The 17,869-nt window shown below is 55.1% G+C and overlaps 3 protein-coding genes across 3 annotated transcripts; 2 read left to right on the top strand and 1 right to left on the bottom strand.

The window, feature by feature from the left end:
* Positions 1-531: 531 nt before the first annotated feature.
* Positions 532-2,055, top strand: MIND_00930600 (uncharacterized protein; the record flags this gene model as incomplete). Its single annotated transcript, XM_037365931.1, has 13 exons — positions 532-574; positions 624-660; positions 710-799; positions 846-994; positions 1,051-1,079; positions 1,296-1,312; positions 1,365-1,405; positions 1,455-1,501; positions 1,550-1,571; positions 1,625-1,660; positions 1,720-1,744; positions 1,796-1,880; positions 1,930-2,055. The coding sequence occupies 13 exons, from the start codon at positions 532-534 to the stop codon at positions 2,053-2,055; spliced, it is 747 nt and encodes a 248-aa protein (XP_037217343.1).
* Positions 2,056-2,957: 902 nt separating this feature from the next.
* MIND_00930700 (Cyclin N-terminal domain-containing protein) lies at positions 2,958-3,753 on the bottom strand (the record flags this gene model as incomplete). The annotated part of the gene is made up of 2 exons (XM_037365932.1): positions 3,582-3,753; positions 2,958-3,529 (listed from the first exon to the last, which is right to left on the bottom strand). The coding sequence occupies exons 1-2, from the start codon at positions 3,682-3,684 to the stop codon at positions 2,958-2,960; spliced, it is 675 nt and encodes a 224-aa protein (XP_037217344.1). The 5' UTR covers positions 3,685-3,753.
* A 12,408-nt stretch (positions 3,754-16,161) lies between these two features.
* Positions 16,162-17,013, top strand: MIND_00930900 (uncharacterized protein; the record flags this gene model as incomplete). The annotated part of the gene is made up of 3 exons (XM_037365933.1): positions 16,162-16,193; positions 16,240-16,347; positions 16,395-17,013. 3 exons carry the CDS (start codon positions 16,162-16,164, stop codon positions 17,011-17,013), a joined length of 759 nt encoding a protein of 252 aa, XP_037217345.1.
* Between the last annotated feature and the right edge of the window lie 856 nt (positions 17,014-17,869).

Below are 17,869 nucleotides of genomic sequence, written 5' to 3' on the forward strand. Positions count from 1 at the left end.
GCGCAAACGGCGCGCAACGGGCCTCGGCAGCAGAACGCGGGCCTTGTTGTTTTTGGTCCCTGTCTCAGGCTGGACGAGTCAGCCCATGACCAATGGCAGACGACCTCTTGAAGGCCAGTTGTTCCTGCGTCAGACTGTCTTACTGGCAGGGCAGCTTCACGCCCGGAAACTCGTCGGAAACACACACTAATATCTCTACCTTGACAATCCATTGCAAGCACTCCCACGCGTCAAAATCTCCAGGATCCGCCATTGTAGCGATCCTGAAAAACCATGCTGGATCAACGCGCGCTACTCCGACGATTCAATACTTGCCCGAACGATTTCTATTGGAGCGACTGCCATTCTATTGAGTGACTTCCATTTGTACCATGGGCACTGGCAGATCCAACTAGGGTTCTCACTGCAGTCATATCAGGAGGATGCGATCGTGTGAAGCTCGTCTTCGGCGCTTACTTGCCCCATCAGCAGAAATGCGATATATGGCGAAGGATTCTTTGCATTGCTGCGTCTCTTTCCCCCCACTTGACCATGTCGGCGGCTGCCCTTGCGTTCGATCCGGACTCGACTTATGGTGCGTGGCTACCTACATATCCAAACGGCACAGAGCTCAGTTCTAATAGGCGCGCTGCTTGTCGGTGCCATTCTTTCCGCTATATTGTGGGTAGCGGCACGCTTTTCCGAGCGAAGCATACTCATTCAAGCATAGATTCGGCGTGTCCACCGTGCAAATCTACATCTACCACTCTCGTTTCCTGGACGACAATCGTGTCATAAAGGCTTTGGTGTCGATCGTTTGGTAAGACCTTTTTGCCTTCTTGGGATGGCTGCTCAAACTTCCACAGGCTCTGCGAGGTCCTACACCTGACCTTCGTCAGCCACACCCTCTACACATGGATCGTAACTGACTGGGGCCACCCCGAGCTTCTCCTCGCGAAGGCTCCGTTTTCGCTCGGCGCCGCGATCATCATTACGACCACAGTCTCCTGCCTCGGTGTGTCCGCCCATCTTCTCGCCTTCGCAACGGCCACTAATGTTACACCGTAACAGTCCAGGGCTTCTTCTCGTGGCGCATCCAGGTGCTCTCGCGCCAGCCCTTCGCTGCTTACCTCATCTACGCGCTCACCGCCGTGCGCTTCGGCTTTGGCTGCGCGATCGGCGTGCTAGACCGCCGCGCGGTGACGATAAAGCAGTTTGAGGTGGAGTTTGAGTGGCTCATCCTCACGATGTGGGCTTTGACTGCTGCCGGTGACCTCTCGGTCACGTTCTCGCTGGTTTATCTCCTGTGGCGCCAGCGCAGCAAGGTGCAACAGTGCGTATTTCTTGCTCAGGGATAGCTGTGTTGTCCTTACGTTTGCCTGCAGATCGTCTGCGTTTGTCGACCAGATTATCAAGTGGACGGTCGGTATGTTAAAGTCAGTTTCTAGACTTTTGACGGCCTAACACCAGTTCAGAAACCGGCGTCACGACGAGCTTGTTCACGACTGTCATCCTTATCTGCGTACGTGATGCGGCACTTCCCGTTGTGTTGTCTCATGGCCTCTGCTAGTTCCACCAGATGCCCCATAATCGTGCGTACAGTCTGTTTATTCAGACAATTCACCAAAATAATGCGGCAACCCAGTCATATGGCTCGGTCTGTGGGTTATGGAGGCCCGATGTATGTGGACTTCCCAACGGTGTTACTATCCGACTAATCTTCACATCGCCCCATCGCAGTGTTCGCCAATTCTCTCTTCGCTAGGTAACCCTTCCCCTTGAAACGATCCGACGTCAACTTGAAGAATGCTTACAGCTTGAACTCGCGCACTGCTCTCCGAGAGATGCGCAACAACTTCGAGTCGCACTCAGGCGGTCGCTCCAGCAGCGGAAATGAGATGGTGCGTGCCGCTCCAAGCATGCTTCTTACTAAGTCTGAAGACCGCCCAGCAGCGCCGCAGGGGCCCATTCGCCGCCGCTCCGCCAATAACTGGCATCTCGGTCGAGATGCACTCGCACATCGACATGGGAGACCCTGACCGCGACGTGGAGATGGCCAAGGCCAGCGCCTGGTGAGGAAACAACGCACGAAACGCCGAATGGGCGAACGCCCACCGGCATCCGAGGCCGGGACAGGCTGGGACTTTGTCGTTTACGTGTACTCTTATGTATGTAGGTGGCGGCGGGTTCAGTGGTTATTTACTCAGACTATTTATTTGATCGACCAAAAGTCGCTACTTCCAGCGCAGTACATCGCGGCTGTCCCGTCGTCCATCTGTCAACCTGTTGGATTGCTCATGCCGTGGATGCAGAGTATGTAGCTGGGCGCCGGCTCGTGTCGCACCGCTCTGCGACACGGGCCGGCGCAATCTGGCGCGGCTCTTCTCTGCGCTGAGTCTCTTTTGGTCTTTTCGCCTAGGCTTTTTATTGAAGATACTACTGGAAGTGCCAAGCCCGTGGGCTGATTGCGACTCCGAGTCCTGCCGAGTCCTTATCAATACTCGACAGCTTATCGATCAGAATCTCAACGTATACCCTTGTCTTCTGTGGAACTTATGTAGTGTTCAGAAATACCCCCATACATAATAAATACATATAGTGGTCCTCTTCGCCCATACGGGGTCATAAGAGCCGATCCAATCGTTCTCTGAAAACTGAAGTTAGGGTACGGGCCTCGGTTGCAGCAGATGGCGATCTTTCACAGGGCTTAGATTTTTCTGCTACTGTTTCACCGTAGTTACGAGTATTTAGTCGTTGTATCATATTGCCATTTGAGGGTGGAGTATTGTAATATATATATATAAACCAAGAACGCGCGGAATGGCCACTGCCGCACCATTGACCAAGCAAATCGGTCAAGCGGTGTGCTGCGGCGGCGCGCAGCTTATTACGAATAAGCCAAACAAGGGCAGGCGAAAGGCGCTACTTATATTCTCGCGGATCGCAGACAAAACGGAACCCGACATGGCCCACGGCAGTTACGCCACGCAGACACGCGGGTGGTGCGCATGATGCCGGACGGGTATCGGAATGGGGAACGCGCGGATGATGCTGTTGAACCGCCCTTTCGGCGGGGGCTGCGAAACGACGTCCACGGGCACGTGATGCTGCAAGGGGAAGGCAATGGTCATGAGGGTCGAGTGGTGTGCGAGCAGGTCGGCCTCTTTGATGGCCAGCTCCCAGTCAAGCACCTCGAGGAATTCGCGCTCGATACGGCCCACATCGCCCTTCCCGAAAACGCCCGTGCATAACGCCCAATGGCTATTCCTGAGAGTAGAATCGTTGGTATACTTGGAGGCGACGATCAGCGCGCCGAGGAAGACACGCTCTAGCGCCCATTCCTCAATCCCAATGGATAGATGGGGACGAGCGCGGGAGATGTAGACGAGGGCAGCGAGGACGGTGGCGGGCGTGACTTCGGCCCGGGTGAGGACATGGTGCACAAAGGTGGTGAAGGAGGAGAGGTAGCGGGACGGGGTGCGGCCCCTCGGAGTGGAGGGACGGCCGATGGCGAAGTCGACGGTCTCGACGACACTCTCGATAAGGTATTCTGAAAGAGAAAGTGAGTCAGAGAGACAAAAGCAAGACAAGAGGCGACGCACCAACAACAGGCTTTGTCAAGCGGAGGTCAACGAGCTCCATCAGCGCAGACGAGTGTGTGGCGGGGTCCACGAGGGACGCAGCGTGTATCGGCCAGGCGTGCATCTGCGCTTGCGGCGAGTCGAAGGGAGCCCAGCCCGCAGCACCGTGCCACCTTATATAGCCCCTGCATGGTGGGAGCGGAAAAAAGCCGTGGCAGCAGGCCAGTCCCGAAGCGGATGACTCACGCCGAGCCAGCTCAGCTCCCGATTCGGATGTCGTGATACCCATTGATGCGCGCGGCCAAGGCTCAGCTCAGCACGGAATTTACCCGTTGTTGGCACACAGCAATATAATGCAAGGCAAGGCAATTTTGGCGGCATCCGCCAGTCACTCATGCGCTGACTGTTAACCACGGGCCCCACCGCTGAGCAATCGATACTACGAATGCAAATCCAGCGACCTTCAAGGGTGGTGGCGCCGGGTGGCCCGGCCCCGGGGTGGGGCCACTGTCCGAGTCCTCGACGATATGCGGGACTTCCACGCGTCCCTACCCACCGTAAGCAAGTCCCACCTGTACTCCGACCCAAACGTACTTTGTCTCGCGCCTTTCGGGCTGGTGGTCCATGTGTCGTGCGTCTCAAGCGCAGGCGCAGTACGCCGCGGCCACCCACCAAGACGTATGTACCTGACTGCGACAAACCGCCGGCATGGCAACGTTATGGGTAATCGGCCATCACGCATCAGCGCCAATCCCGGTCCGCGCACGCCGTCACGCGCAAAGGGACCTAAAGGGTACAAGTCCGCGTCCCTAGTTTGGCGCACTCTCCGTGCCCAAGCGCTCTGGCTAGCACCGCATATCTGGCTGGGCTTTCCATTTCCGGCCTATATAGCGACGAGGACCGTGGATGTATGCCACATGCTCTAGGGCTTGGTTTTATAAAAATTTTGGCCTTAACAAACGGTTTGTAAAAAAAATCTTCTCAAAACCCTGTTTATAAACTGGTTTTTAGGTTTTATAAACACTTCAGGCTAAGCAGCCCAACTGTACCTTGCGCCATATAACTTTCATATATTTGTCAAGGTGAAATACTACTAATAGTGGTCCCAGGTGAGGCCCAGAAGTTTCCTTTCAATATTTACTATCTCAGCTAAATTTTATAGTGTAGGATACTTTTGATAGCAGAGATGTCACACTTGGGCTGACTGTCACACTAGTGTCACATTGTTTACAAACACCCCCTTCCCAGAATGTCTGTTTATAAACAAATAAAACAGGGGTGTTTATAAACCAGTTTACAAACATCCCTATATAAACCAAGCCCTAACATGCTCAACTAGATACTGTGTTAGACTGTTAGTAGCCAAAAGAAGAAGAAAAAAAAAATTTCCCAAAAAGGACAGAGGAAAAGAGAGGAAAAGGGAGCTTACCTAGGAATTGCACATGTCCTACCATACATCATGATCTCAGATCTGCTATATAACATTGAAAATTTACTGTCCCAATCCACTGGCATAAGTATCACACCCAACTACTAACAGGAACACACTACTTTTACAGAAATATCCTACATATATACAGGCCACTGACTACACATGTGGAAGGTACTTATTCCAATTGACTTCCATATATGCCGCTAGGGACACTTCGCGCAACGCCGCAAGCGGCAGGCCAAACAGCACAATCCGCGCAGGCACATAGAACAAACTGCCCAGCAGCCACAGAGGGACAATGACCTCTGCTGCCAGCACCTCTGCTGCCAGATCGTACCCATAGACCGTAAGCAGTGTAACCGGGACGGCGCTCACAACGACGGATGATGCCCGCCAGAGCCATTTCTCCGGGGCCGACAGGAAGTGGGCGCGCCAGGCGGCGCAGTGAATCGCGCCGAACAGGCTGGTGACAATGATCGAGATGAACGGGGTGTACTTCTCCTTGTCGTCAGGATGCGAGGCAAAGTAGAACGTGGGCACTGCCGGTTCTCGGAAGGGATCGAATTGGTGCAGCGCCTGCGTGAAGTTGGAGAACCCGATCATGTACAGAAATTTATCGACCAGGGTGCGTATTTGGCGGGGCGCCGGCCCTGAAAGAGGGTCGGACGCAGTGCTTGGGCCGACTTTTATCGGCGCGCGGACATCGAGCGGCTTGTTCCACCACAGGATCCACGTGAACGCGTTGACAGCAGCGAAAGCCAGTGTTGCGACCTCCAGTTCGGTCAGCGGCAGCCGCTGGTTAAGCCGCGCAAGACACTGGACCACAAACCAAAGCGTCTGCAGCAGCGCGACCGTCTTGGAGAATGCGTCGCCCTGACTTCTGTTGAGGATATCCACTTCAGACACTTGGCGAATGGCGTCCATGTGCTGGTCGAGATCGCGGGTCCGGACGATTGGGTGACCGGCGTCATCGACGAAGCCACCCATGCAGATGAAGAAGCCGTGAGTGAGGGAGATGTCATATACTTGAACCAATTATCAGGACCTCTACTATCAGGATGACTTGTTGAAAACACACCTGTAGACCAATGCCATGCCATTTCCAGCTGTCTCCCAGCAAACCCCACAATCAGCTCCGGCGCAATAAGCGTTGCGAGCATCAGCTTTACACGCCGCCTCAATCCCTCTGTGCGGTCGACCACACGCCATCTAAGCCGTCGCCAGAAATTGACACCCTTGCCAGTTGGCGCAGGAGGGGTCGGTGGCGGTACATTGGGGTGTGCAGCGACCCAGACACATGCGAACAGTGTCGTAAAGCAGCCCCACACGATGTTGAAGAGATTTCGCCGATTATTACAAGCGTCTGAGTCGGACCCGGTGCCACGAGCGAAGAACTCGATGGGGTTGGAGGCATTCATGGCGAGACTGGCGCTGGAGGGGTGGTGGATGTCGAGCGGTATCGAGCGGCACCGTTGGTATAAGTATATGCATATCGATAGCGCCTCTATTGCACCAGCGCTAATGCACGACGTTGGCACCGGTAATGCTGACGGAATGTTAGTGGCGAGTTTGGCGCCACAAATTGCATCCTTTTTCCCCAGTCCCGTCTCCGAGCAACGAAGTGTCAATGCGCGGCGGCGAGCTTTGAAGCTGTTACACTTCCCAAGATGGAGCCAAAACGCCAAAGGATGGATGGGAGTGACGGGCTAAAAAGTGCCACGAAGAAAGCCGATGGTAGCCGAATGTGCCCAACAGCATATAGCCTCATGAGCGCTGTCCATCGGAAGAGTACTCCAAGTAGATAAGACGTGGCGGCCACCTCATTGGACGACTGCTGGTGGAAGTCCGGAGCAAGTCTGAAGATTTTAAAGGGCACAGCCACGTCACACACGTTTCTCAAATGATCCGCTCATAGGCTTTTAGTTTGCTGGTGTCCGGAGCAATAATAATAGTAATAATGTGGCATTAAAACTGAGTGCCGGGCAGCTCAACTGGCCAATGGGGGTGAACTGTACCCTTTTTAGTTTTCTTATCACTGGAGAAAAATTAAATAGAATTTATAGAAAGGGTTTCACAAATGTGTTAAGTAGTTATGATACTGTGTAAAAAATGGTCATTATAATTTTTTTTCCTCTATGTAGAAAATGATAGAAACCTCCAAGGGGGGTATCATGATTCATGATGCTTATCATGGCTATTGCTCTTATATTAAGGAGAGGTCATGTGAATGTATGCACATGTTTAGCACTGGCCTCAGCAATTCATTTGCTCCAAATTTCCATTTTTGGGGTCACTGCTGTTAAAGCCCCAAATTGATAACAAAAGTGGTGGGATCAATCCTAATTGGGATACAAAGCTGTACAACCAATAAAAACATTATACTTAGCGCTATTTACCATGGTGACACCTAAGTGTACTAAGTACTCTCAATTTTTCCCACAAATCAACATGTAAGTATATAGAGTTTACAGACTTGGGTTACAAGCAATATAGATAATAATAGACCAGATATTTAAGCAGGTTACTGTGCACCTGTGTGCTATTCTGTATTTTTTTATTTATATATATTTTGGAAATTCACTGTATTCAAGTAACATTCAAAGCTGGGGCACAGCCCCAGCCTGTCTAGTAGGGTCTATGGAGATGGTGGAAAAAAAAATATTTGCTATGCAAAAGTCTTGTGAAGTTCTGGTGGGTCTGAGTATTTGTTTACACTATATTTGTCCTTGGAATTGAAATTTGTCAATGTTTTACAGATTATCAAAGTGCTGGGATACAGACAAATATGTGATCTGGATTCCAGCTGGAATTTACAGCTGAGCAGAACTGCTGGAATTCAGCTGGAAATTCAAACTACCTGGACCCAGATGTTGACTTATGTGGAAACCAGCTGGAATGTCCTATGGCCATACTGTACCCGTACCAAGCTCCAAGCCACAATGCGCGGTACGGCCAGAGCTCTGTAACTCCACCGTACTTGGCCGTACTTTACGGTCATATCCGGCCGTATCCGGTGGTATGGTGATGGCTTGGTTATGACGGCCCAAGCTGTCAAAATAGGGGGGCAGATCGGCACCGGCATCGCTTAAGGTGCACCGCAGAGGTCAACGTAGGGCCTCCCATTGGTTGGTGTCAGGGGAACCTCCCTTTCGGCCCGGAGACGCGCCCGATTCCGGTCCGACTCCGGTTCCGACTCCGGTCCGGCCCTCCATCTCGCCCGCACAATCACCGATCCGTCAACGCCCTCCCGACGGTCGCCCTGGGACCTCGCCTGCGACGCCGCCCAAGCCTTCTGTGCCCGACAGCGGCAGCTACAGACAAGCAGTATATAGTCAGCTACCTAGCAGGCGGACCCTTAGAGTTTCTTCTCTTTGGATCCTCCCCTGCTAGGTCAGCTTCATTTGTATTCGCTTACCAATGTTCACGCCTTTGGATCCTCCCCTGCTAGGACCTTGATTTCAGGCCTCCGGGGTTGCCCTTACAGCAGAAGAAACTCTCTACGGGATCAACCGGACAAGATTGCCAGGTTCGGCGCTGACTCAGGCTCGGAGTACGAGTCCGTTCCGCCCTTGTCACCGCCCCTGCCACTTGTCCCCTCCTCCTCTACTCCTGTGGTCCCCGCACCCGTCATGCCGTCCAGAGTCACTCCTACCGCAGACGCCCGGCTGGACTCACTCGAGGCGAAAATCGATCCTGAGGCCTTCGTGGTCAACGGAGAGGCGAGCGAGGAAAAGGCCGTCCGCTATGCCATGTCGTTCATGGCAGAAGGACCCGCTCAGCAATGGGCGGAGCGCCACGGAAGCAAAGCCCCGTTTCCGTTTCCGTCCTGGGGCTCGTTCGTTTCCGAGTTTCGACTCCGGTTCGTCGAGGAGAACGAGCAAGATCACGCTCTCTCCAAGCTGGAGACTTCCGCCTATCACATGGGCACAAAGGATGTCTACCAGTACACTGACGACTTCGAGGACCTGATGGACCTCGCCGGATTCGAAGACGCGTTGGTCAAGGTGACCAAGTTCCGCCACGGACTTGACCCCCTGATCAACAACGGAATCACGTCCTCGAACGACCCCCCGGACCTCCGGGACTACCTTAGCTAGCGCACCCGGGCCTTCCGTCAATACGAGGCCCTGGTCCGGGCCAAGCTGATCAAGTCAGCCGCCCCCAAGACGCCTGGCGGTTTGATTCAGACTCCGTTTCCGGTCAACCGCATCCCGGCTCCGGCCCCTTTCTGCCCGGTGGCTCCAGTCGTGCCACCCGCGGCCCGCGCCCCGCTCCGGCGCCTCCAGCTCCCGTCCCTATGGAGTTGGATCGCACCAGGGCTCGGGGTGCCCCTCGTCGCGCCTGCTTCAGGTGCGGCGACCCAAACCATCTCGCCCGGGATTGCCCCCTCCCCGCCGATGTCCGCTCGATGGACATCCTCGACGAGGTGATCCAACAACTCGGTGACGAGATGTTAGCGGAGTTGATCGCCCGCTACACGGACACAGCTGCCCTGCCGGAGACGGCAGCGGAGTTGATGGCCGGAGAGGATTTTGTCCCCCGCGACGAGTGACTGGTGTGCCCTCGTTCACGTCTATAAATCGTTTTGCCTCTTTGTATGATGAATGCAGTTCCTTGCCCTACAATGAGCCCGAAACGAAAGACACACCCTCTCCTGCCCCCGCCTCGACTCCGTCTCCGACTCCGCCCGCGACTCCGGTCATTGTCCTCCACCGCCTCACTGCCTGGGAAAAGAAACTGCCCAAGCAGTACACCGTTGCCGCTGCCCCTGGGGCGAACTCCCTCCACCTCCCGTTAGAGCTCGAGTCCACCACCAGCCGCGCTGAAGCTCTCACTCTCTGGGCTTGTCGACTGTGGTGCCACCTCCGACTTCATCGACACAAACTATGTTGCTCGGAATGGCATTCCGGTCCGCACCCTCGATCAGCCGATTCCGGTTTTCAATGTCGATGGCACCCCCAATGACGCTGGCTCCATCAAACAGATCGCGGACTTGGTCCTGCGCTACAGAGGCCATGCCGAACGAGTTCAACTGGCCGTCACCCATCTTGGCAAGCAAGACCTCATCCTGGGGTACTCCTGGTTGCGGAAACACAACCCAGAGATCAATTGGGAAACCAAGGAGGTCAAGATGACACGGTGCCCCTGCAATTGCTCGACCTGCCGTGAGGAAGAGCGGGTCGAACGGACCGAGTTGCGGCGACTCCGGTCGCTTCAGAAGCGTCTCCGCTCCGGCCCGTTCCCCTCGGTCTGCGCCATGGACCTTTCTGGGTCTGATGACGGAGACGATTCCGTCTCCGGTGACGACTCCGGCCTGCCTGATCTGACGCCGGACTCCGACGACGACGATGACGATGGTCAGCTTGAAGATGGTGACCGCATCTTCTACACAGCGTTCCGCCCCTCGGAGGAGATACGCGCTGGCAGTACTGTCTCGCAACGCCTGGCCGAAGCCTTTGCCAGGAACTCCGCCCCTCCGCCCTCCGAGATCCCGGACTGGGCTAAGGAGTTCCAGGACGTCTTCAACAAGGAGTCCTTCGACACGCTACCGGAGCGGAGAGCCTGGGACCACGCCATTGAACTCGTCCCCGACGCTAAGCCCACCAACTGCAAGGTGTACCCCATCTCGCCCCTCGAGCAACGCGAGCTCGACGCGCGTTCATCGAGGAAGGGCTTTCGACGGGCCGGATTCGCCCCTCCAAGTCTCCGATGGCGTCTCCGGTCTTCTTCGTCAAGAAGAAGGACGGCGGACTCCGCTTCGTCCAGGACTACCGTGCTCTCAACGCGATGACTGTCAAAAACCGGTACCCCCTTCCGCTGATCAACGACCTCATCAACCGGCTCAAAGGCGCTCGTTACTTTACCAAACTCGACGTCCGTTGGGGCTTCAACAACGTCCGGATCAAGGAAGGTGACGAGTGGAAAGCTGCTTTCCGGACTAACCGAGGCCTGTTCGAGCCCTTGGTGATGTATTTCGGCCTGACAAACTCTCCCGCGACGTTCCAAACGATGATGAATGACATTTTTCAGGACCTCATCCTCTCAGGAGACGTCATGATCTACCTTGACGACATCTTGATCGCCCATTCCGACCTCCGGAAACACCGGCAGATTGTCCAGGAGGTCTTACGGCGACTCCGGGAGCACAAGTTGTACCTTCGAGCGGAGAAGTGCGACTTTGAAAAATCGTCAATCGAGTACCTCGGAGTCATCATCTCCCACAACCACGTCGAAATGGACCCCGTCAAGGTCGCAGGCGTCTCCGCTTGGCCGACTCCGGAAAACAAGAAGGACATTCAGCAGTTCCTTGGGTTCGCTAACTTCTACCGCAGGTTCATTCAGGACTTCTCGACCCTTGCGCGCCCTCTTTTCGTGCTCACCAAGAAGGACCAGCAATGGACTTGGGGCGACACAGAGGCCTCCGCGTTCCAAGCGATCAAGGACGCGGTCACCTCGGAACCGGTCCTGGCGATTCCGGACGACACACGGCCTTTCCGACTCGAGGCGGACAGCTCTGATTATGCGACGGGGGCGGTTCTTTCACAATCCGCCCCGGACGGGAAGTGGCACCCTGTAGCATTCTATTCCAAAAGCTTAAATGACGTCCAGCGCAACTTCATCGTAGAGCTTCCCGAAGCCCATGGGTACGACGCGATCATGGTCGTCGTTGACACCCTCGGAAAGCGCGCCCACTTCTCAGAGTGTCATACGACGGTCGATGCAGTAGGGGCAGCCCGCCTCTACTACCGGAATGTCTGGCGGCACCACGGGACTCCGGAGAAGTACGTCTCCGACCGCGGCTCACAGTTCATCGCGGACTTCACCCGAGAACTTTGGCGTCTAATCGGCATCAAGCCCGCCACGTCCACCGCGTACCACCCGCAGACAGACGGTCAGACAGAGCGCGTCAACCAGGAGCTGGAGCAGTACTTGCGGATCTTCACCAACTACCAGCAGGACGACTGGGATGAGCTGATTCCGGCCGCGGAGTTCGCCTACAACAACCACGTTCACTCCTCCACGCAGCAGGTCCCCTTCATGACGGACACGGGACGGCTCCCGCGCATGGGCTTCGAACCCGGAGTCCGTTCCGCCATGGAGTCAGTGAACGAGTTCCGCGACCGGATCGCCACTGGTGTTGCTGAAGCCAAGGCCGCGCTCACTAAGGCCAAAGAGGAGTACAAGCGCTACTACGACCGGAGACGCACTCCGTCTCCGGAGTTTAAGGTTGGCGACCGTGTTTGGCTGGATGCCTCTGACATCAGGACGACTCGCCCCTCGGAAAAGTTCTCCCATCGCCGCCTCGGACCGTTCAAGATAGTCGCGGAGATCAGCAAAGGTGCCTACAAGCTCGACCTCCCTCCCCGCTACTCGAAGCTCCACCCGGTCTTCCCCGTCGTCAAGCTCGAGCTCGCTCAGGACGACCCCTTCGACGGACGCCCCGGCTACGACCAGCCCCCTCCGGACCTCGAGGACGGAGTCCCGGAGTGGGAAGTAGAGGAAATCCTGGATGCAAGGGTGAGGTATAAACGGCTGAACTACTTCGTCAGATGGAAAGGCTACGATGCATCGCACGACCAATGGGTCCGCTTCGACCGCGTCTTCGCCCGGAGAAAATTGCGGAGTTCTATCGTAAGTACCCTGGCAAGCCACGACACATCGCCTCCGCGACCTTCGACTCGATTCCGTTCCGGTCTATGCGTCGGGGACGCCGCATTCAAAGGGGGGGGTGATGTCAGGGGAACCTCCCTTTCGGCCCCTCGGAGACGCCTCCGATTCCGGTCCGACTCCGGTTCCGTCTCCGGTCCGGCCCTCCATCTCGCCCGCACAATCACCGATCCGTCAACGCCCTCCCGACGGTCGCCCTGGGACCTCGCCTGCGCGCGCCGCCCAAGCCTTCTGTGCCCGACAGCGGCAGCTACGGACAAGCAGTATATAGTCAGCTACCTAGCAGGCGGACCCTTAGAGTTTCTTCTCTTTGGATCCTCCCCTGCTAGGTCAGCTTCATTTGTATTCGCTTACCAATGTTCACGCCTTTGGATCCTCCCCTGCTAGGACCTTGATCTCAGGCCTCCGGGGTTGCCCTTACAGTTGGCCCGGTTTCCGGGCTATCAGGGCGGCTATGGTGCATGCCAAGCATCTGAGAAACCATCAAATCTGCTACAAGGTATGTTGGATGGTTCTTTTTGAAGGAGAAAGCAGCTTACAGTTGTTAAAAGTGTTGTCAGACACTGTAAAAGGTGTCGACAAGTCCCGCGGAGTGGTCATCTCTCAGTGATCAGCGTAAAGCTCCGAGTATGGCCAGATCCGGCCATATTGTCAGACTGCGGGTCAGGCTGTGCAAGGTCTTCTCCTAAGAATGTGTACCCGGAACAGAACAGACAGATCGTCGGGCCCGCAAGTACGGCAAGCAGGGTGGGTCAAAACCGAAAGGGCCCGTCAACTTGGTCCTTGTTGCTATCGGTCGTCAAAGGTTCAAATCGGGTTGTGTCGGGCCTGATGAGTTGGTGATTCCTCCTTGCATGGAGCGAAGGAGTTCTTCAGACAATCTAAGTGATAGAGTACATGCTATGCTATTGCACATTATATACACGGGCCTGTAAAGGGGTGATCGGACACCCTGGCCTCTCCTGCTCCTCCTCACCCCCGTTCCTGGCTGCAGAGGGGACGATCGTACATCCCTTGTGGGCCAGGCGCTACTTCTAACCTCCTAGCACTCCTCCCCAGTCCCCTGGTGTCGAGTTGGGCTCGGCAACAGCTCTGCGCATCGTTCTCAGTCACGTGCTTCCCACATGTGCGTTCCTCCTACCGGGGCGCATGTTCCCTGTCGTCACGTGCTGTGTGTTGCAGGCCCGCGATAGCCCAACACCAGCGCCGGAGCGGACGGGCCGGGTCTTATCCGTGACACGTATATGCCATATACGGTACGGTTATGGTCCGGAAGACCGCTGTAAACCACTGTAAATGTACAGCCGGACCGTATATGGTACGGTTGTGATCCCTCAGGCTAACACTTTGGTGATGTATCCTTTTTATCCACTATTTATTATAAATAAATCCTACTTCAGGGCCTGATTTTTGGTAGAAACCCCCAATGTGAATATGACACATCATTAGCCTATACTTACATATATTAACTTCATTGCTTTACAGTACCACCGAGAATGCCTCTCTTCATAATTTTTTATTTTTGATCCCAGATCATAAGGTCAAAATTATTATATCTTCCTTGATATTGTATGTATTCAATCTTCAATAATACATTTGAGATTGTCTAGATAAAATGAAAACATTGATATTTGGATGTGCCATCAGATTGGGACAGTGGGCAGGAGGTTGAGCAGTGTTGAGATCACAGCTAGGAAGAGGTTTGATAGACAGTAGAAACATCGGAGAATATCTTATCACCAATACCTGTCACAATGACCACTGACTTGACAGCCATGTCCTGAGGGATTTTAAGAGCAAAGTATGAGACTTTGATCTGCTGATCGGCGATTCGGATGTGCTGCCGGAGATCAGGGCATGTACATGGGCAGGAGGTCAGCGTCAGAATCGGCCCGGGAAGCGTGTCCACATTCCTCGGAACTGTTGCCCGAACCCATCAGCGCCAAATATACCAAGATTCAAGAACATGAACTGGCATCCGGCTTCCCCAGCCCAGTGCATCAGCTACATCCTGTCGTCTGGCCTGGTCAGTAGAAGATTGCTCATGGGGGAATGTGCGCTCGGGTATGTAGTTACTATATTGGCGCCGCTGCGTCCTACTGGGGACGCAGCGGCGCCGATATTCACTAGCGCGACTCTACGCCAGTCCCCCGTGGGTCTCTAGATCTTTTTCCTCCGTACTGCAGCTCCGGCCCGGGCGCTCCAGTCACCGGGTCGGAGTCCAATGCCAGGATACTCCACTGGCAAACTTGAATATTGAGGGCTCTTCAGAACTTGGAAGCTAATGGAAGTTTATCTTGTTTTGACAACATGTGCACTGGGTGCAAAACTTGCGCTCGCCGCGGCTGACTGGGACATACTTATAGAGCTATTTATTATAATGATCTTTCACCTTCACATGAGTTACGGCTCAGGCTGCCCGTAGACAACAAGGACCTTGATTATATTAAGCGCGAGAGCGAGACCGGGCTGCCGCAGATAGGCTAACATCATCGTGGTCGTCCTGCTCAGGCTTCGGTCTAGCGACATAGCCCCGCGGGAGAAGATTGCGCACTCGCGACTCGATGCGGGGATTAGGTGATGCAAAAGCGATGATTAGTATGATATCGATTCCATCGAGCAAGAACATGCAGGTAGCACAAAGGTAGCATATGAAGACAGGCCTACCCGGGGAAATGAAGCTTCATATCTCTGACAGTTGTCAGAGCTGTCATGAAGCTTCGTTATTGGCAGCTTACCAGAGGTCCCCCAACAGCATATCAAACGTACCTTTTCCCTTACCCAAACCCTAACCAAACCCTAACCAAACACTAACCAACCCTACCCAAACACTAACCAACCTAACCTGACCCTAACTGGCAAACCCTAACCAAGTAAAAAAACAGTATATTTTGAGTTTAAGTTGACTGACAGTTCTTGACAGTTCTCTGATCAATGAAGCTTCGCCCTGGGCATCAGCGATCACCAGCCGCGAAGCTTCATGACATCTTGGGAGATTGTCAGTGGTGATGCATCACTTCCCCGGCCTCTGGTGATGAAGAAGCTTAAGGCGCGGAATGGTCCATGGATGTTTTCAAGTTGGCTAGAGCCAGGGATAGATCTGCGCAACTTGAAGAATCAAGATGGCACGGAGGTCCACGTCGAATCTTGATAGTCTTCTGCTCGATTCTGTAGCCGCTTCAAGTTGTCTTACCTCGCTTGCGGGCTCACTGCGCGTGGATCTACGTAACGGCCAAGGTGAATCCCACCAATCACATAGCAACCGCGAATCTGTGACGTTGTTATTGGATCATTCACAGCTGAGACGAGACGATCACGGACCCTGGCAGCGCGTTCCGCACCGCATTCCCATGTATAAGCGGGCAGTGAGCGGCTTGCTGGCGTCTTCCTCTTCTCATCCGTCGCTCTTTCTGCGTCGCCTTTCTTCTCCTCTTCTTCTCGGGCTGCGTCGCGGTTCCAAGCTTTCTTGTTGTTGTTTCTTTCCGGTTGGATGGGCCAGATATGACTTGGAGCGGCATTCGGGTGATTCTCTGGTGCGTGGACAGCAACCACGCAGTCGACGAAGCTGACCTCCCCTAGTGTCTTAGCTATAGCCACCTACGCACATGCGCTTGTGCTCCCACGTGGCGCACAGAACTCCGCATTCGGCGAGCCCACCGGGCAGCAGCGGTTCGCGAGCGACGCCAAGTGTGTCTTCTTCCGTTGTGCCTCTGCCCCTAGCTGATCACATTCAGCTCTGAGCACCAGCAGCGCGTTGTCGTCGCCATCGGACTCTCCGTTGGCATCGGCATCGCTCTCGCTGTGTTCGGCACCCTTGGCGTGCTGTATTACCGCAAGCGCAAGCTCGAGCGTGCACACGCCAGCCTCGCACACAGCCTCGTCAGTGCCCCCGTCAACCCGTTGTCCCTCCCTTCCTCCTTCACCTCCTCCCAACCCTCCTCTACCGCGGCCCGGCCGGCACGCTGGCGCTCACTCCTCACACTCTCCCTCCCGTCCCTCCGCCACTGGTTCCGCAGCCCGTCCCGGTCCCCCGCCGCGCTCACACGGCAGGTCTCCCCATTCGACCTTGCGGCCGGGCCGAGGCCGCCGACGCTCGTGAGTGTCCCGCGCAGCGTGCGGCTATCGGACATCTCGATTACGACCGTGCCGACGACGCGCACCGCGCCGTCCCGCACAACGACGCGCCTCAGCTCCGGCGGGCGGACCGCATCGACCGGGCGCACGGCTGGCACGGGCCGGACGGCGCGCAGCGAGCGGCTGCTCGCGGAGGCGCATCGCCGTGCGGAGCTCGAGGAGCTGCAACGGCGCGTTGCCGCACTGGAGAAAACAGCGGCCTCGGGCACGGGACATTAGCGCTGACTATAATGATAATTTATTTTATATTTATTCTACGTCGGGGACTCGGCCGGGGCATGGTGCACACAACACGATTCAGCGCAGAGCCTCCCGTATTTGCCGTGCACACCGACTCAATCGCAAGTTTGCTTCCTCCTGTCCTACAATGATCGGGAAGCAGGGTTTTCCGGCACAGTGCATAACGCACATAACCCTATCCATCGGCATCTCCGACTGCTATGCCCACCTTGAATGCTCGGCATGTAGTTCGTTGCGAGCCGCTCGCCCCTAGCCTACGAGCCTGGGGCAGCGCTGACCTTCGGGTACGGCCGTTCTCATGGTGGGCGTAGTAGTACGTAGTTATTTTTAAGTTTTAATCATCTGCCGGGGCGACTCAGCGCAGAGCCTCCCGTACTTGCCGTGCACACCGCCCTGCCCTGACTCACTCGCTGGGTTTGCTTCCTACAGTGATCGGGAAGCCGGGTTTTCCGGCACAGTGCATAACTCACATAACCCTATCCATCGGCATCTCAGCCTTGCTATGCCCACCTTGACTGCTCTGCATGTAGTTCTTTGCGAGCCGCTGCCCCTAGCGTACCGGCCTGGGGCAGCGCTGACCTTCGGGCACGGCCGTTCGCAGGGTGGGCGCCGTAGTACGTAGTTATTTTTAAGTTTTAATCATCTGGGTGCATCACTGGCATTTTGCCAGTCAGACATCCGCACCCAATTATCCCCCCTTCTATTTCATGTCCTTAAAATCAACTTGAACTGCTTTACTTGTACTCGGTATCTGTGTATGGATTGAGAGTGCAGAGACGATAGCGATGCTTGCGCCGGGATAGTACCCCGGCGGCCGTGCCGGCTCACGTGTCAC

The sequence above is a fragment of the Mycena indigotica genome, assembly GCF_014461135.1.
Source record: "Mycena indigotica strain 171206Taipei chromosome Unknown Mind.scaff0008, whole genome shotgun sequence".
Taxonomy (NCBI): Eukaryota; Fungi; Basidiomycota; class Agaricomycetes; order Agaricales; family Mycenaceae; genus Mycena; species Mycena indigotica.